General features: G+C 41.4%; 1 protein-coding gene and 1 long non-coding RNA gene across 3 annotated transcripts in view; one reads left to right on the top strand and one right to left on the bottom strand.

Moving 5' to 3' along the window:
- The window catches only part of SLC2A12 (solute carrier family 2 member 12), a 28,746-nt gene extending 11,200 nt beyond the window's left edge, over positions 1 to 17,546 (bottom strand). Inside the window, exons 1-3 of one of the 2 annotated variants that reach the window (XM_085217257.1) lie at positions 17,222 to 17,546; positions 12,590 to 12,752; positions 8,091 to 9,410 (exon numbers count right to left, since the gene is read on the bottom strand). In XM_085217257.1, the coding sequence (XP_085073383.1) occupies positions 8,091 to 9,354 (1,264 nt within the window). In that variant the 5' untranslated portion in view covers positions 9,355 to 9,410; positions 12,590 to 12,752; positions 17,222 to 17,546. The remainder of the gene's footprint in view (positions 1 to 8,090; positions 9,411 to 12,589; positions 12,753 to 17,221) is intronic. The other variant, XM_085217256.1, reaches the window with a different exon arrangement.
- On the top strand, positions 14,400 to 18,753 carry LOC146544987 (uncharacterized). The gene is made up of 2 exons (XR_014881394.1): positions 14,400 to 14,700; positions 16,366 to 18,753. It is a non-coding gene; the product is annotated as an uncharacterized LOC146544987 (long non-coding RNA).
- The last annotated feature ends 1,427 nt before the right edge of the window (positions 18,754 to 20,180 follow it).

The raw sequence follows: 20,180 nt of genomic DNA, 5'->3' as shown, positions 1-20,180 counted from the left end.
CACAAAGCTGGCCCAGGATAAGGTTGCCTCTAAAAATTTGTTCCAGCCCACTCTCTCCATGGAAACTGGATATTATGAAGCTTGACAAACGTCCTCTGAACTTTTTCACAGATCTCATTGTAACAATGATCTTCCCTGCAAGAACATGCTCAAGGAAAACTAATGTAAAATCTTTTATTATCTTTGATATGATTATCAAAGGCCACTGTTATTTACTGAATGCTTAGATGTAACACTTGGCCTTCAACGTAAGAATGGCAAATATGGCTGATAATAGACAGCCTTCATGAATGCAGGAAAACTCCTACATGATAGTATGCTAGATTCACTTGACAATGCACCACTTAGCTGAAAATAATATCTTAGTGGAACAAACAGGAGTTATTAGGTTCAGTTACTAGTTAGTATCCCAGCAGTATTCACTATGCAGATTTTTTGAAGTGGGTCTCGTAAGGATATAGCACTTATTTTGATCAGCAGCTAACTAATCTGAATTGAGTAAGTACTTCTTTGGTATGGATAATTTTAAGCATGACAGCTGTTCATCTTAAGCCAAGTAGTTCCTTGGTGTTTATAGGTTTATTAACATAAAATCATTAGCAGAGACATGTCTATATAATTCAGTGCACTGAGATCAGAATATTGACTCTGATTACTGTTTAAATCCAACATACTATGTCAAAAGATATGTAGCCATCTATCTTTTCTAGACAGTTCTCTTAAGGCCAGATTTTGTGCTCAGCAAGTGCAAATGGAAGCACCATCACTGAGGAGGCATAAGAATATGCCATGCTGGGGCATAGTGTTGTCATCCATTCTGAAAATTTGTTTTTCAGAATGAAAAACCCTTGGTCTAATCTTCTGAAAGACACTCCCTCATTCACCTTCTTGAAAGCACAATAATGAACATAACAAAGTCAGTGAAACAGAACACCAAAGCCAGTGAAAATGACTTCCCAGTTTTCAACTGTACACCTCAATGTACAGCCAAATTTCAGTGTAATGGTTAAACAAGACTACTCTGTTCCATGCAAAAATGGAGCTCTAAAATAGTTAAGGAGAAGCTCTTGCTGGCTTTGCCATGCTTCAGTAATACAAAAACATCCTTGCCTAATGAAATTTTTCACACTTAAAAAGGTCTCCCAGAATTGTAGATCTCAGTAAATTAGATAAAACTAAACCATTTGGATGGTATTTTAAAGAATCCCCCCTTATAATTTGAAATTCAGTAATTCAATGTCAAGCTATCCAAAATTATCTTAGACTGGCTTGCATTTCACTTCTATTAATAATACTATGAAGACACAAACTGATTTTTCAGTGAAGTGTCATGTTAACAAGAGGATGTAGATAAAGCTTATCCAGGGCAAGACAATAGAATGAGTGGGCAATTTACAATCCTTCCTCTATTTTTCATTGTGGTCTGCCTCTCTTTCAACTGCAGCTTGGTGCAGTGTGAAATAGAGGCCACACAAAGTAGCATTGGGATAACACAAGAATAATGAACTAGAAAAATTCTAGAGGTGTCATATTCAAACCACATGTATGCATGCATTAAACTATGATTCAGTACAAATGTGGAGTGCTAGGAATCTTCTCTTAAAATAAAGAATCCAAGACGATTTTTAATTAAGAAAAATAAGACTTTCTACACTGATTCACAGTGCAACATTGCCATTTCCCAGGTTTATTATTCTGGTTCAAATCCAAGAAAACATTTAAGCATTTGCTTATTTTTGAGCACTTGATATAATCCCCACTGCTATCTCCTTTTCCAGAGCAAATGACAAAACAGTGTGATGCTGTTCATTTCTGTGAAATGTAAGGCTGAGCTGCAGATGCTCTGCAAAATGTAGAAGCTCAAAAATAAAGCATTGCAAACAAATGTCATGCAAGGCAGTGCTGAGCACGAATGCCTGTTAATGTCAAATTAATGTGCACTATAAATTAGTACAATAACCATATGTTTTGTAGAAACCTGAAATACTGCTCTAACACCAAAGATACTGATGTGAATTGTAGGCACCCCTATCTTTCTCCAGTTATTTTTCCAAGTTAGCGCAAGGCCATATGTCTTCCAAAACAATAGGGACACTTGACTACATCAGCTGAGAGTTAACATTTTCTTAGTGATGGCTCTCTCATTCACAAGGTTTTCTAGTTTCTGGTAGGGCATTTATTGGCCTAGTATAGGTCCAGGAGCATTTTTTTATAGAGAAAAAAACAGCTCTACACAGTCTGGATCATAAACATGACAGGAGACATGACCTCTGTGGTCAGGTCCCTGGGCTGTTCAGTGTCATGTGTGAAACCAGCTGTTTCGGGTTTTCTTAGAGATACATATAACTTAGGAGAAAGACAGAAAAGGTTTAGCATTTAACCACGCTAATGAATCATGTCTTCACTTACGTAGCCAATTCATCTAAAAATCACAGAAGCAAAGTCCAGTTGACCAAATCTGTTTCCAGCATAATTCTCTGGACTTCCAGAGAAATGTTCCAGGTCTGGGTTTTGGCTTGTCTAATACAATGAAGTATATAAGGAAAGACAGCCACATAAAATTGATAAGGGTAGTGATAGATTGAAAAAAGGACTTATTTCCTTCATTACCTCCACGGATTTCACTTTTCTTGAGAATCCTTGAACTTCCATCATTCTTCCATCTTCCCTATTGTCCCTGGCACAGGTATAAAACTTTGCATTTGATTGCAAAATGATGTCAACAATTCACAGCAAAATACAGACAAAACAGGTGGGTTTCACATGGGAATGTAATCTCACAGTCCAATGTAGCTTCCTGAGCACCCTAAAATCCCTCAAAACCCCTGAGGAAAGGAGGGCTGCTCCAAAGAAGAGGTCAGGGAGCACGGATCTGAAAGTCCTCCCCATAGATTGAGAGAAATCTTCCTCTGCTAATTATCTGAGGAATCTGGTTCACATATCAGTTAAATGTCCAAGTATGTTGGAGATTCCCTTTCATGAAAAATAATAATTATTATTATTATTATTTAATTATTTAAATAATTTAAAGCATCAATTCAAGCTGACATAAATTAAACTCTGATACACTCAACATGGCAAATCTTCCCAGCTTTAAACTAGTAACAGGCATTTGTCAACTCAAATTAGGGCTTCATCTATAAAAATTTGCTCTTAAGATTTGTCCTCAACAGGAGCTTATCGTCACTGATGTTCCCATTGGAGTTTGTTCTTCATGGAGCTGACAGCCCCACACAAAAAGCTGCATGGAGATGCTGCATCCCAGCAGGGCTTGCTGAAAAGTAGGGTCACTGCTCACTCTTGGGGGCACATGTACCAGAGGATATGAAACTGCAGTCTCGTATGGCAGGAATTTCAACAGTGTAAAACTAGAAACCCGAGAGCATCTTGGTAGCCTGCCATCTTTTCCTGCTCCAGGATCAGATGGGTGCTCAAATCTGGGTCCCACACACTTCATATTTAACTTATTCCACTCTTCAGCAGATCTTAATACCAAAGTTCCGAGTTCTACAAGCAGCTATTTACAGGAGTTTTGGTGGGGCTATAAAAGCTATGTGGAAAAACAAGGTTTACTGTAAGTTCTATTTTCCCTTTGGCCTCATTATGCATTTACTTGTCCACTACAAAAAAAGTATAAAAAAACACTTCTTTTATTTTTTCCCTTTGAGTTTTCCTTTGTGCCAAGCCCTGAGACCCAGAAGACATTCCTTCAGATGCAGGTACTGGTCTGCTCTGGGAGAATTACGTGTGTGCTATCTGGGCTTCGAATGCCAGGATAAGGGCATCCCAGTAGATCTGAGAAGTCTTGTAGAAGAGCATCCTGTGATGCCTTTCAAGATCAGAGTTTTGAGAGTCCAGTCCTGGGCTCTGAAGAGCTGTACAAAGCTCATGGATATATAGTAATAGCACATTTTATGACCCAGTTCCACAGAGAGATAAGTACCTATGGATTTTATGCAGCTACATGGTTTTGAGGATGGATCTTCTCAAGACAATTCCTCTCAGTCCCTTCCACTGATTTGCATTCACATCCTCCACAGAGCTGATGAAGTTTTTGCACCAGCTAATCGTCCTGAAGTTCATTGACTAACTGCATAAATAACTTTGCGGGACCTGTTTCAAGGACTAGCAGAGGAGGAGGAAAGAGCTCTTCTGAGCAAGACACTGGTGCTGTACATCCAATCCAAATACGTGCATTCAACATCTGTTTCTCAATTAAAACATTTCCCACTCCACAGCAAAAAAACAAAAAATAACCTGTGAGCAGCACTGGGTCTCCTTCCTTGAACTGCATGCAGGGCTCCTACGTTACATGTAAGACATACTGCCCAAGTCCTGTTTTACTCTTACTTTTTATGTGCTAGAACAAATTTAGGCCTAGGAAACAGATGCCATTTGGGTGCAGACTCAGTTAATGTTACTTGCTTCTCACCACAGGACTTGCGGGAACCCTTCTGGTTTTTGCAGGATGAAGAGGATTAGCTCCAGGGCACACTGCATTTCTGTATTAACGTGCATAGTGCTACAATCTTTCTTTTACCTACCCGTTGATGAGATCACCCAGTGCAAAGACATGCGCTTATGCTTTCAAAGATATCTGTGGATGTATGAGAAAACATGGAGGCAAGTTGTCCACACGTGCGTGATATTTAGTTTTTGACTGTAAACGGTGCAAAAGCAGTAGATGAGGACAGAGGATCATATCTTTGGTAAACAAGTGCCATCCAACACCCAAACCTGGATGTTGTTTTTTGGGTCAGTGAGAGAAGCACTTGAAGTTCTTGAGAAGTTCTTGACACTCATTCTTTTTCAGAAAGGCTAAAGGTGCTCTACAGTTGTTAAGAATGAAAACTCTCTTGCATACACTTCATCCAACTCCAAGAGTCCCACAACTTTTTTTTTTTTTTTTTTTTTAAAGTAAATCTGCTACTCCAGGAGTTTGGCTTTTCCCATTCCTACAGCAATTCCAATTTAATCTGTGCCATATGTGGGCCTGGCCCTGAATAGAAGTTCTCTGGGTTTCCTCTGCGTTAAAATCATTTTCAGGGTCACACCTAGCTTTTAGCTTCAGTGACAAATTGGTGATCTACCTCTGCACTGTACTCATCTCATTTGCCTGCACTCACAGCTCCCTGTGCAAGGCACGGCAAGTCTACTTCTTTGAGGCTCAGCTTTCCAGTGGTGCCAGCAGCCTGCCTCTCTGCAAACAGCCATGGAATGCAATGCAAGGACAGACCTTCATGTTCTTCACTCTTTGTGTAGACTGAGATTTCTCATAGTCTCTGTAAGTATCTTCCATCTTCATATGTCCTTTCTGATGCACAGAAAAAGGCAACTCAGACAAGGCTAACTGGCAGATAAGATCCCTTTGCTAGTAACTGCCTGGAAATGCCTCTGCAAACACCCCTGAAGAGACAGCATGTGCTGCTCTGCAGCATGATGCAACACTGATTTGCTGTACCTACAAAAACATACTTAAGATTGTGTGAAATTGAGTGTGAACAAGCAGTAGATCCCATTTCATCAAGCATAATATATCCAAAACAGAGGAGCAGAAATTCTCCTTTCATCTTGCCTAAGGATTAGTGATTTAAACACAGAACACCCTGTAAACAAAAAAGTGACTATGCAGATGCTCAATGATCTGTGAATTCTTTTGTAATGCAGAAATGGCTTTTATCTCTCACTGTCTATTTATGAACACTCATCAGTGTGTTTCCTGAGTGCTTTGGTAAATGGGAGTGAATACATTTAGTGTATGTTTCATTTATTAAAAATCCATCTACTTCATCTAATTTGGAGATAAATGGTAAATAATGGAAAAATACAGCATTTACAAATGTTTGCTGCACACATTTGGACAGTAACTAGCTCTTTGACTAGAATCCCAGAAAAAGAAGAGAAAAAAAATTATAACAAGTTGATAGAGCTCAGGTTGTATGATCTTTCCTAAGAAGGATGCACCATTTTCTTAATGGCACTACACAGATTCTCCTTTATCCCTGAAGAATGTAGCACGGACACAAAGTGACTGAATTTGTTCCAGAAATGGTCCAGTAGGGTGGAGAGAAAGCAAAGAACCTCTCTGTGATTTGTCCAAAAAAATCCTGATAAGATCTGTAGAGCATACATCCCCAATATTGCCACCACTCTAGCCATCACGTATAGGAGACATTAATACAGAAAATCCAGAGGTGTGGGTTGGCAGTACTTCTGCCAACAAGGCATCACCCAGCTGTGGTCAGTGAGCGCTGAAAACAGTGCTACAGCCTTGATGCCTCCTCCCTCGGTAGAACAGGTGATGGCAAACAGTCTGGTCTAGGCCACAAATTGGACTGAGATTAATAACGTGAACATGTTAAAATTGTTTATTTTATAGAGGCTAGGGGGCCCCGTTATTCTTCACGCTAAGAAAGGCAGACTAAGAATAAGAAATCTAGGCTTTTAAAATACAGGAGTTTGGACTCTAAGTAGCAGATGTTTGAAGGTTGTATATGAGACAGAAACCATGGCCACCTCCCCAACTCAGCCTATGCAACCACAAGAGAACCAAGACAACCTTTTGTAGACTCCAACAACTTCTCGATTGTCTTACCATTGCATTTTCTATACACTACTAGTTTAGAATGAGCACTGTATTTCTGTGTACCTGCATTTGGAAATGCCTGTACCTCTCCTGGACCTTACATTCACTTCATTTCACTTCACTTTGCTTTGCTTCACTTCACACAAACATTTTTTCACATTTTATCATACATGATTTTTTCAAGCTGGAGCTGAGATGGTGCCCGTTCTTACCCATTTGCTGTTTGAGGGCACTTTCTCAGTAAAGAAAGAGGTCAGGAAACAAACAATGGCCTCAAAGGTTTCTCAGGTTAGCCTGGCAACACACCTCGGTTTCCATAGCCATCAGGGAAATGGGCACTGTTATCAATAGCGTCACACCAGACCAGCCCAAATGGCCAGGAACTCTGTGTTTGAAACACCCAAGAAAAAGCTTGAGCAACATTTATTTTCAGGGCTACAGCCCTGGTTTTGAGCTTGTGTCACTGAACACAGAATCTAGTCCCCACAGGGTCTGCAAGAAGAGGAACAACACTGCAATAACAAGGCCAAGCTTGCTGCCCTGGCAATGAATGTTTATCTCACATGGCTCTCCCAGTGAGCAATGTTTAAAATAAATAAATACTGCAGGGGAGTTGCTGTTACTGTAATTGTTGGGCTTTATTCTTGTGAAAGTTTTTTATCATAATAGTGCAGCAGAAGTACAGTGTGTTTGCAAGTCAGGTTTGAGCCAGAGCACAGGAGCACATAAAGTCAGTTAATAGATAATGAACTCTGTGCATGTGTTCTTTTTGCAGCATAGCTTAAAAAAATCAACCCCTTCAAATACAGTAATATGCACCTGCTATTGAAACAAACTGAAAGAAAACAGAATGAAGAGATTTAGTTCCTGGTACCTGGAAATGACACAGATGTTCTCCTCAGGAGAAGGTTGCACAGCAACTCTCCTTCATGTTCTTCCACTTGTGCTGTTTCACCATGAGTAGCAATGATGATGATGCTGAAGTTTGCTCATTAACTATGATGCTTTAAATTTCTCCACTATGTCTGAAGACTGTCATACAGTCAGGAGGTCAGATCCTCAACTGGACTCAGGCATGTCGCCTTTTCATGGATTTGATGGTGCCTTAACATGCAGAGGCCAAGAACTCTTCATTGTCTTAGGTTTATGGGTTAGCAGCAGCAAATGTCTACATCTCAACCTTCCCAGTGTAAAGAAACATCAGAACATGAGAAGGAAAGACAGACAGGAGCCCTGAAACTTTTCTGTACAAGTCTTACACCAGTTCCTAGCTTCACTGAAGGTGAACCTTCAAGGGACATAAATCCAATAATTTTAGTGGGTGGGACCTCTTTGTAAAAGGCACACTCGAGGCACATTAGGACAGTCTGTAATAATATCAGTGCACATAAGCAGAAAACATTACTTTGCCCATGTGGGAAACTGCCTGATGGGCATATCATCCAAGCACTTAACTTATTTGTAAATAAATAATTACAAAGAATCAGAGAAGAGAAACACTTACTTGGTCCAAGACCTATGGAAAATGCAGCAACGTAAACAAGCAGGCTGGCCAGCGAGACCCATTTCAGGACAACAGAAACCTCCCCACTCTCTGTGTGAGACCCCATCATGCTTTCGCCTCCTACTGGGGTAGTCCTGTTCAGTTCTCCTGTCCTGGTGCCATCAAGGTTTCTCTGTATGTCGAAAAAGAGTCTTTCTGGTAAAGCCATACTAGAAAAGAGATCCTTGAGGCTCCCATTGGTGACACCAGTGAGGTTTCCTGGACTCTGATAGGTATCCTCTGGAGACTGGCTTCTACAGATATTGGTGAAATTCATGTGTATGTTACGGTTCACTAAGCCCATAGTGACCAATGATACTGCCATAACAGAAGAGCCAATACACAGAAAAGTTTTACTTCCAACTTTATCCACAAAAACTGTGGCTGGAACTGTGCTGACCACTTTAACCACTCCGACTCCAGTAGAAGCCAAGCTGGCAGCTTCATTGCTCTGAAACCCAACTGACTTCAGAACAGTTGATGCATAAAATAAAATGTTAGGTTGCCCAGTTGTTTGCACAAAAAAGACGAGTGTGAGCCCTACCAGCATTCGGGCCCTCATGTTGTTCTTTGAACGAAACAGGTCCACAAAACTATACTGATGTTCATCTTTCAGGGAAGACTTGATCACAGTGAGTTCTTTAGTAGCATCTGACGTTTCCCGTAGCCTCTCCAGTATTTTTCTTGCAGCTTCATCATTATTTTTCATGACAAGAAAACGTGGACTTGGTGGAAGGAAATACATGGCAATAGCCTGCAAGGCACCTAATGGAATTACAAGGCCAAACATATACTTCCAGCCATGAGATACGGTGGCAAATGCATAATTTGAAATATAGGCAAAGAGAATTCCTATCACAATCATGAGTTCATTTAGCGAAACAAGAAGGCCTCTTCTGTGCTGTGGGGCAATCTCTGCAATATACACACATGTTGCAATTGATGATAATGATATGGAAATACCTATGGCAACTCGTCCCACAATAAGTATTCCATATGATTCATGGGGCAGTAAAATCAGACTTCCCATCACAAGTAGAGATGATGCAATAATGATAGCAAATCTCCTTCCAAAACGATCAATCAGGAATCCACCTGTAAGTGATGCAAATAAGGCCCCAAAAAGAAGGGAACTCACAACAATTTCCTGCTCTTTGCAAGAGAGTGCTAATATGCTACTCATCTGAAGAAGAGCTCCAGAGATAAGGCCCAACTCGTAACCCATTAGAAGTCCACTTACAGCAGCAATGGCAGAAGATAGTAAAGTAAATGTTCCACAGCCTGAAATAAGAGGGAAAAAGGAATTGAAAGTGTGACTTCTGCAGCACTCACAATCAGTACTAACCATAAGATATAACCAGTACTAAACATTTTTTGTAACTTTTAGTCAAAACAATTAGGTACAAATGAACCCAGAAGCAGTAGCTGTATACAATACTATACATGAGTGTGTGTGGAATTTTTAATTCATATAATACTCTCTTTAATTTTAATGCTTTTAGGTTTCTGATATCCCTAAATTGAAGTCAATAAGGTTTTGGTTGAATCCTAAATAATTAAATCTCCTGCAGAATATCTTTGCAAAAGGCAACATTGACAATGCAACCTTTTGATAGGAAAACAATTTTTGCTTTGAGATATTCTCAAGGTGAGAAAAGCAATAATCTTCCAGCCAAACTGTTTCAACCTTGGCTTGAATAAGTAATAAAACAATCCCTCGCCACTTATTAATTCCTTTTTTCACCTAAGGATGCCATGACAGCTGCTGATATCAGTGTTTTTTCTTTGCCATACAAAGGTTGATGCAAGCAGCCAGGATATTCAAGGGAAACCAATCCCTGAGGTACAAATTTCCAAACTTTGGGCTTTGCTCATCATTTTTTGTGAATATCAGTAACAGATATTTCACATACTTAGGACAACCTCAATGTTAAGAATAAAAAACAGATGGCAAAAACATAAACGAAGTGGAGATTATATGCCTTTGAACCTCCACTTTAAAATAAACGCATTTTATACAACTACGATTCATTGTTTATTGTTACAAGATAGATTTCACTGATCATATTCTACTAACTGTGAAGCCTTTTGCACTCTAGACTTTGAGGAATATTTCAGTTTGTTGTTGTTGGCCTTGTTCATTCTCCCAGCATGATTTTCCCCTTACCATGACGTTGGCTGCAACACAGCTAGGAAAGAAGTAAACTGACTTCTGATTTCCCACTTAGCTGGAGAAATCACATGTGCCTGAGGAGAGGTAGCTTTTGCAGCACAACAGAGTCCACATTTTGGTTAATTCTCCTGTTAATTATATGGTATAACCGAAAATTATACACAGACTGTTTATTTTTAGCTTATTTTTCTAAGACATTAAGGTTCTCTGTTCATGCTGACGGCCTGAAGGTCCTTGCCAATAATTTTGAGTGCGTTGGCGAGGATCAGCCCCATTTGACAGAGGTTATTACATTTCTGAGGAAAATCAGGCAAGTGGAGGAAGAGAGCAGCCCCAGCAGGATGTTTGCACTACTAAAACAAATAATGCCAGAGCCCAAGCCCCAGTCTTGGAAGGGGGCCATGGATCCTATTAAATTGCTGGCACAGCCTCTGGCATAGTATTGCCCCATGCCACCTAGAACTCTGTTAACAATTCCTGGACATGACCTGGTGGCACAAGGCCACCATCACACCCTGCAGTGAGCCCACAGGAGTTATTTCAGAGCATAGAAGAGTTTAGGTGTCTGAGTATAAGCCATGCCTCCAGGGCCAGGGAATATGTGTAAGCCTGTTAAATGTGTTAAAACAGATACTGCCCATCAATTCTTCTCCCTGGCCACTGGTTGCTTCCTTTGGGCCAGGCAGATGCTCAGAGGCAGCAGACCCATATCAATGAGCATACCAAATGCACTTTAGCCTGCTGTGCTTTGTGCTGAGCAGGCTGGCAGGTCATAGGTCATAGAATCATAGTATCACCTAGCTTGGAAAAGATCTCCAAGATCATCCAATCCAACCATCCGCCTATCACCATTATTTCCCACTAAACCATTCCCCTCAGTACAACATTTAAACGTTTCTTGAACACCTACAGGGTCAGTGACTCCATCACATCCCTGGGCAACCTGTTTCAGCACCTGACCACTCTTTCAGAGAAGAAGTATTTCCTAACATCCAATCTGAATCTCCCCTGGTACAACTTGAAGCCATTCTCCCTAGTCCTATCACTAATTACATGGGAGAAGAGGCTGACTCCCACCTCCCCACAACCTCCCTTCATGTAACTGTAGAGAGCAAAAAGGTCACCCCTGAGACTACTCTTCTCCAGACTAAACAGTCCCAGTTTCCTCAGCCTCTTCCCTCACTCTTCATAAAGCCTGTGTCCCAGACCCCTCACCAGCTTCAATGCCCTTCTCATAACACACTCCAGGGCCTCGATGTCTTTCTTGTAGTGAAGGACCCAAAACTGAACACAGTACTCAAGATGAGGCCTCATCAGAACTGGGTACAGAGGGATGATCACTTCCCTGCTCCTGCTGGCAACACTATTTCTGACACAAGCCAGATAGGCAAGAGACAGGCAAAAAATGCATGGCTGTGCATGCACATAAGCATGGCACTGATTGTGAACAGAGCTAGAAGCATAGAATCATAGAATGGCAGAGAACTGAGTTGCAAAGGACCTCAAAGATTGTCCAGTTCCAAACCCTCTGCCACGGCCAGGTTTGCCGATCACTAAATTAGGCACTAGACCAGGCTGCCCAAGGCCCCATCTCAGCCTGGCCTTCGACACCTTCATTGATGGGGTATCTACAGCCTCTCCAGGCAGTGGGTTGCGTACATGATTTATGTCAAGTTGTGCATACAGTATTCATTTTATTGTTGCAAGATCTAATCTCTCCATTCCTCCCACCCCCTTCCTTTCCATTTTTTGACTTGTTTGCTGACTATATATTACTAGCTCTGGAAAACATAACTGTCCAGTATATCCTGACTGAAAATCAGGGCTGAGGATACAAGACTGTTGTGCTGAATGAATGAGCTTGGGTATCAGAAGTGAGATTGTTAATTTTTTTTCACAGTGCTCTGCCCAGGCTAATTCCCGGTGCTACATCTGTGCTTGCTTTGACATCCCTGCATTTTACAACATCAGCCCATGAAGATTTATCCTAAGATTCTGGTTTATTTAAATAGTATGAAGCCAAAAGAGATCATTGTGGTTCTCTACTCTATCAGGAACATAACACTTTCAACACAATTAAATGTATTCTTATTTTAATTAAAGCACTTGAGATATTAACCTTTGAGTTAAAAATTTCTTGTGTTTGAAAATCAATGTCTTTAAGTCATACATTGTTCCTGTGGTTAATTGCTTCAATTCTAAGTTATCTGTAATTTATTTCTAGCCCTAATTTATGCATCTTCCGATTACAGCCATCAGATCTCATTCTCCATTTTCCTTCACTTACCCTTATTCAATATGTACAAAATTATAGTCTGTCATCAAGTCATCCCACCGATATCTCCTGGATAATCTTCTTAGCCTCTGAGTCTTCATAAGATTCCCAGTCTCTTAAGCATTCAAAGCTCAGTTCGCTGAACTCTCTCCAGGTTGTCAACTTCTTTAATAAACTGTTAACAGGACCCAGTGCTTCTGTATTAGTTGCACGGTGCCAAATGGGAGTCTTCTATAACTCTTCCGCTCCTAATGCAGATTTCTGTCCATACCCATCAAATGATCATCACAGCAATGCACAGGAACTCATCTTCAGCTCACTCTCACTCTCCAGCACCACCCATTTCTTTTTTGACTGAGTTCTTTCCAAGGCACTCAGTGCCTTTCCTTTTTACACGGCCTGACATCTTACATCCTAACTACAAATGAAAATTAGCATTTGGCTGTGTTAAAGGACATAGGATGGGTTCAAGTTCCCTGTGAGAAACAAACAGCATCTTTAGATTTCTTCTGTTACTACTTGGAAAAAATAGGCACTTCTACATGTTTGAAATAGGTAAGATGCCTATTTCTCTCCACTGACTATAAAAGGAATCTTTTGCTTGCTCAGATGCAAATGTCTAAAGTTAGCTGTGAGGAGCCTCAGACATGGCATTCACTTGCAGTCAATAGGTCAGGCCATCCAAATTTCCTTAAATCAGTGATATATCCCATTTATTAATCACCCATCACCTTTATCACCCACAAATGTTATTATCTTTTTCCAGGCAACAGAAAACTGTTAAGCAACGGGAACAGAAATTGATTTTAAGGATCTCCAGCAGAAACAAAGCAGCCTGGGGAGTGTCTCCTATTTATGCTTTGAACTCTGTGTTCTGCACAGCTTTTAATTCTTTAAATGTACAACCGTCTGTTTGGTATGGTTCCAGTTCCTTACTCAAAATGGCAGTGCCAAGACAAATATTTTAAAGGAGTCTGCCACCAGCACTATTCTTTACATCTCACAGTGTCCTCTCCTCAACCCCTTGTCCCTCAGAGCAGTGCAATGGAGGTGGGTTGTTGTTTTTTTTTTTTTTTAATCTGAGAGAGATTGCACAAGCTGGAGATGGAGCTTGGACACATGGAAGTTGCTAGAGAAGCAACCTATGTATGACTTAAGGTTACACATAAGTTTTGCATCCCCAAGTAAAGCATCTTGGTAAATGTCTTCACATTTGTTCTTCACTCTGTCAGCTGGTATCCTTGCTGGTGACACATGTTCACACTGGTATAGAAGTAGCCATAGACTGTAGCTAAAGCAGACCTCTGAGTGGAAAGAAGGTTCTAATGCATGGATATCCAATCTTTTGACTTGCTTGGGCTGCACTGAGTAATGAGGAATTGTTTTGGGCTGCATATACATAATCTGCTCTGAAAGTAATGACTCCTATTTATTTCCAAGGAAACTATAACAAATACAAAGTGCACAGTAACATTATTTGATGGAACAAGTTCTCAGCTACAAAACACTGTTTTTTCACATAGTCAGCACCATTAGCTATGCATTTTCACCAGTGATGAACAAGAGTCTGTATACAGCACTCATAAATAACTGCAACAGCAAAGATGACCCACTGTTATCACTGCTGAAATGCACCACCCACAGCCTCACTATGTTCACATCCACCATTTGGTCTCCAAAGTTCCCTGTGACTTCAGGATACGTTTTGCTTTAACGTTTCAAGATAGAGCATGTTGCAATAGTTGTACTCACAGTCCTTTAGCTGTCATTTTTAATGTTCCTTCCTTCCTTCCTTCCTTCCTTCCTTCCTTCCTTCCTTCCTCCCTCCCTCCCTCCTTCCTCCTTCCCTGCCTTCCTCCCTCCCTCCCTTCCTTCTCTCTCTCTCTCTCCCTTTCTCTCATTCCTTCTCTCTCCCTTTTCTTCTCTCTTTCTTTCCTTCTGTCTTTGTCTTTAGCTTTATCCCTTATTCCTTTATCCTCAATAGTTTGTCCATTTTTAGGAGATGCCTGCAAAGTGTACAGTGGTGTGCAGCCCAAGGGAAAATCTGTTTTAGTGATGGTTTACACCAAAGAGAGAAGTTTCTTCTGCCTGTAACAAGACCTGTGGCTAACCGGTGTTGACTGGTATGTGACAAGTGATTAGAAAGTCTCTTTTTTAGTTTTTCCATGTATACAAAATGCTTTTTTCATAACTGTTACTCAGGTCAAAAGCAGCACTACTTTGTAAACAAACTTATCTTCAAGAACATTTTCTGGAACTGTTTATACTTTGTTCCTGAAAAAGAGACAGAAAAAAAGACTCGAGAATAGCTGAGTGTGCTGCTGATGGGACAGGATGGGGCCAAGTTAAAAAGAGTGTGTCCCTTTCTACTTCTGTTCAAGCACAAACTTGGGAAAATACACTCTTTCCAAAGGCAAAATACTTGGTTTGCACACGTACTTCATGGGCATTATGAATAAATGATCTGAGCCAAGGACATCTAATTTTCCATGATAAATATTAAAACTACAGCATTTATATCTGAAAATTTTAAGCTATTTTTAAGAACTTTTTCTTTTTCTGCATCTGAGTGCCAATTGACATACAAAAATTTTGCCTTGATGAGGAAATAGTGTTCAAAATTCCCCAAACTGCCATCAGGGTAGCATTTTGCTAGTAAGTAGCATGTGGAGATCACGTGATTCTGTAGCATAAATATTTAATAGCATATGTTGGGAATCACTGCATAATTAAATTGTGGGTTTGTTTCTCATCAAAGCTGATTATCCCATTTTCACGCCATTGTGATCTTTGCTGCACTGTCATAGTTATTTCCTGTCTCATCCAAGTGTGCAGTGTAAAGAGATATATATTACCCTACTGATCTGTTCTAATGTCTGAGATTTATTTAGAACCAGTACTTGCTCAATAGATACACTACTTATATGAGCTAGGATAACTTTGAACTACCCATCTATCTAGAAGTTTGGTGTGAGAGTGAAATCATTGCTCTACAAAACCCTATGGGAAGAAATAAAATGTTGCTTTGGGATGAAGTTATGTTAAAATTAGAGCCAGGCATTCTTATAAAATATTAATTTTACCTAAAATATCATCAGGGCCTGGTAGTGTCATAACTGTTCGACAAACACAACTCTTCAACTCTTGCTAGCATGAAAGACTGAAAGACAAACCCAAAGCTTTTTTTTTTTTTTTTTTTTTTTGTAAATTGAAGTAAAAAAAAAAAAGGCAGAAGGCAGAAGGAAGCTAATGTATTACACATTTTCATGCATCTTCATTCCTTCAGTGGTGGGAAATATTGTGTGCTTCATACATTGTAAGCTTGGTGAATGTATTGTGTGAGTAAAATTGATATTTCATGAACAAATTATCCTGGAATCAATGGAAAGAGTGCAATGCAGAGCCTGGGCACCTTTCTTAGTGCTCTGACATGCATTTTCATTATGTCAACAGGCAGCCTGGCTCTTCATTACATTAAATGGGATCTGGTGTTTTCTTATTTTCCAGTAATAATCAACAATTTTCTTTAATTCCTAGTGAATTTCTCAGGTTACTGCTTTAATTCCTGATGGTAAGGCCAAGCGTGTAATTTGCTCATCCACTTTTAACCATAGTTCTCATGCTGCAATAGCTTCGGTCTCAGGTTATTGCAACTGCTGTGCTTCCCTTTGATAACGCCATCCTGTAACAATGTGCATTGCTCCCCCATACCCTAGGGTAATGTTAAATACATCTGCCTGCAGACTGGCTTTCTGTTCTTCATTAACCTCTGTTTCCTCTGCTCCCAGTTGTCAGTAGAAGCTGCTCGACTGACTGTTACTGCACTCCAACAAAGCATTTGTGCCTGTGGTATCCGAGTATGCATGGCTCAGTCAGCTCATTCATTTCTAAGTGAACAAAACTTGCTCGTGACATCACAGTCATTTCTGGCTTGCAGTGGTACTTTCCCATTTGGGCACAGCTGTCTTCTGTGTGAGAAAAGCCACATTTGTGGGCCATTTCACTAAATCTAATTGGCAGCAGAAGAGCTTTGAGATGCAAAACCATGTGTGACTTACAAATACTGCTGGGTGGGACAGAAAAGGTGAAGAGCTATGAAATTTAGCTTCAGCACTTGAAAATCTTTTTCAGAAGAAATTCTGCAGTTAATTTCTCTGAGTGTCAGCACGGAAACCCTACTTCTTCATGAAATACTTGGGTAGAAGAAAATAGGAGGGAGACTCTGGCACCCTATCCCAAAAACTCCCTCTGCATGAGCAGGTGTGATTCTCACATGGCCTTTCTGGACTTCTCCTCTTGGGAATGAATCGAGCTTGCATGGGTTGAAGCACCACTCTTATCTTATCTTGGATGCAGTGGGTCCCCTGGTTACTCAGATAACTGATCCTCATAAAAGAAAGAGATTTACACAGCAGACAACTCATGCACGAACAATAGGGCTTGAGGGAAAAGTATCGCATATGCCACCACTCAAAGCTGCAGATGGTGTTTCCCTCCTTGCTTGCTATTTCCCCACTCACACTGCTAGGAACTGGGACGGTGTGCACCCAAGTCCACAGGCTTTGCTGCTGGATTCCCACAACCCTGCAAGCTACACACGTGCTGCTGATCAGCAACAGCTGGTGCCCGGTCCCGCCACCTTACCTGCTGCAGCTGGCAGCTGGCGGAGATGCCCGCTGCCTCTGCCACCTTCCTCATCCTCCCTTGCTCTCATCGCCTGGCACTGCTGGCCCAGCTCCTCTGCACTCTGCATGGGTGCCATCGTCGCCTCAGCTGGAAGCCTCTCAGACGGTGGCTGTCCTCCTCAGAGCGGACAGGAAAGCCCAGCTGATTTTCGTCATTGCAACAAGTTTCTGGAGCTGGCTAAAACCGAATGCGGACCGCAAAGTGGTTTGTGCACAACTTTGTTGCTATTTCAGAAGGCTTTGCCCTTTGCAGTGACACAGGCTGTTGCTATTCTTGGGAGCCTATTGCAGGCGAGGGGAGGGACATCTGTCGGAAGCATTGCTGTTGCCTTTTAACAAATAGTTGGAGACATCAGACATTCACGCACAGCACGGCGCACATTCCTTACCCACTAGCTTAAGGGATCTCTTTTTTCCTCTTCTCCCTCATGCTCCCACATGTTTTTTTTAGCAGAGAAGGCACATGGAGGGGAGGATATGGAGTGTGTGCTGTGTCAGCTGAATTTCAGGCGCTGAGCACACATGCATGCAGTGTCACTTCACTCTTGTGAGGCACGAGCAAGTTGTGCTGAGAAACAGCAGCAAGGAAAGTAAACTATGACATTCCTCAGCACTCCAGGAAGGTAGAAGGCAGGACTTTTTCATAGCATAGATGCACATGCTATTTTACAACCAAATATAATGACAAGCCAATCTCCATTTTTATGGAGACAAAGGCTTGATTTTGGGAGCTCATGCCTACTATCTTCAGCAGAGGCAGTGACCAGGGGTGGACCACATGAGCAAGAAAGGCAACAGCAGGGGAAGTAAGCTACCTTTGGGGGCTGCCTGCCTCAACCTGGTCCTGGCCCTGCTCCTCTTACAGGAGCCTCTGCATGCTCTCAGCAAACCCATTGGCCTCAGTGTGGCAAGTCATCCAAGTTAACCCCAGTGGGACCTGCTGTTGTATAATCTGGCAGCGCTGCAGGCTCTTTGTTTCTTTCATGACTTGTTGTTTTGTCTTGGTTGGTTTTGTTTTAACACAGTGATGTCTGCATGCAGTGTGGGAGGGAAGGAAGATGTGGAAAGTTGGTAGCTTTGACAGTATTTCTAAGAAGAAGGAGTGCTAAACATTCATTTATTTTTTTTTTTTTTTCCTGGAGTAGGCACGACACACCTTTTATCAGTGCTTGCCTAACAAGAAAATGTAACAAAAGACTCTGATACTTCCCCTTCTGACAGATATACTGCTGTCAGCTTCAGACTGGAGAAGCAGTGATGCCACAGAGTATGGATTCCAAGCTGCTTGGTTTTGGCAGTACCTTAGGTACAGAGATGATAAATGAGTCAGGCTACCTCTGCTCTAATGTGTGATGTATTTTTCACATAAAATGCCCACCTGCCAAATAGGACAGGATGCTATCAGGACTGGTAACAACTTCTTGCCTCTTCCGGAGAGATGTTGCCTCATCATGTGTTACACAGAAATAAACAATGTCATCTTTTAAAGAATATATTGTAAATGAGAGGCTGTTCAGACTGGGGAAGGAGAGGAACTCTTTCCTAAATTCAGCTATGACAAGATTCCATTGTTACAATCCAATGTGTGATCAACCTCCTTATATGGTCCATACCTCATATAACCCATAGTTCGGCTTAAGTGACTGTTCTCTGGAAAATCATTTTCCCACCTCCCAGAGATCTTCCTGTGTAGTGGTCCTGGAGAAGTCAGATTCATCAGCTAGAGGCTATTACTAATTTTGACAGAAGTGAGAGGTCTAATGTGACTGCGTCCCCCTAAATGTACTGGTTATGTACAGTTGTCAGCACCTGAGTACTTGGGAAGAATTTGTCATCAAAGGCATACTACCCATGGGAACATACAAAGAAAAGGTTGCTCTTCATCAAGTTTCCAAATGTTGTGATGAGCAAACTTTAAGTGATGAATGTTAAGTAAATACATGGTGCATTCCATTCATTTTTGAATGACATGGGGAAAAAAAAAAAAAAAGAAAAGCTGGAGTTCAGTGCTATCTACATACCCCTTGGAAACCAAAGGCTGGGCTGATTTTGCAGTGTTCACCTCTGTGTTTACTCAGATAGTTGGGAGACTGATCTTCTCAAAATTGACACCTCATACTCTATTTTTCCTTCCTAACTCTGCCTTTATTTCATGGTACTCGTAACAGCTGCCACACAGCAAGTAAACTCAGGAGGCGGTGATCTCTTATTTATGGTCAAGAAGCCAGTATAGAACACAGATCACAATGTCCAGCCAGGAATGAAGGAAGGTACTGACAGGTTGACAGTGTTGAAAGGGCGAAGGACTCTACTGGCGATTTGAGCCTGGCCATCCAGAGCAGTGCACGCTCACCATACTGACCCTCTCTTGCTAGTGGTAGGCTAGAGGGGCTGTGCAGGGCTGCTTCTCTTCAGTGCTTTAATTACTTGGATACACGACTTGAAGGTATACTAAGAAAGTTTGCAGATGACACTAAATTGGGTGGAGCTGTTGACTCCCTCATGGATAGAGGTCTTGCAGAGAGATCTTAACAAATTGAAGGTCTGGGCAATCACAAGTTGCGTAAAATTTGATGGGAACAAGTGCTGGATTCTGCACCTGTGATTGGGCAGCTCTGGATATATGTACAGAAGGGGGGGTGAGAGGATGGAAAGCAGCCTTGTAGAAAGGGATCGATCTATGGGTTCCGTTTGGCAGCAAGTTGAACATGAATGAGCAGGGATCCCAAAGGGCCGACCATATGCTGGGGTGCATCAGGCTCAGCACTGCCACCATGTGAGGAATTGTCCTGTTCTGCTCTATGCTGTGCAGCCTCACCTCAAAGATGGAGTGTGGTGTGGGTGCCACAATATAAGAAGGACATAAAGCTATTACAGAGCATGCAAAAGAGGGCTATGAAGATGGTGAAGAGCCTAGA

The sequence above is a fragment of the Meleagris gallopavo genome, chromosome 2 (assembly GCF_905368555.1).
Source record: "Meleagris gallopavo chromosome 2, MGAL_WU_HG_1.1, whole genome shotgun sequence".
Classification (NCBI taxonomy): domain Eukaryota; kingdom Metazoa; phylum Chordata; class Aves; order Galliformes; family Phasianidae; genus Meleagris; species Meleagris gallopavo.
This window is presented reverse-complemented; position numbering and strand designations above follow the sequence as displayed.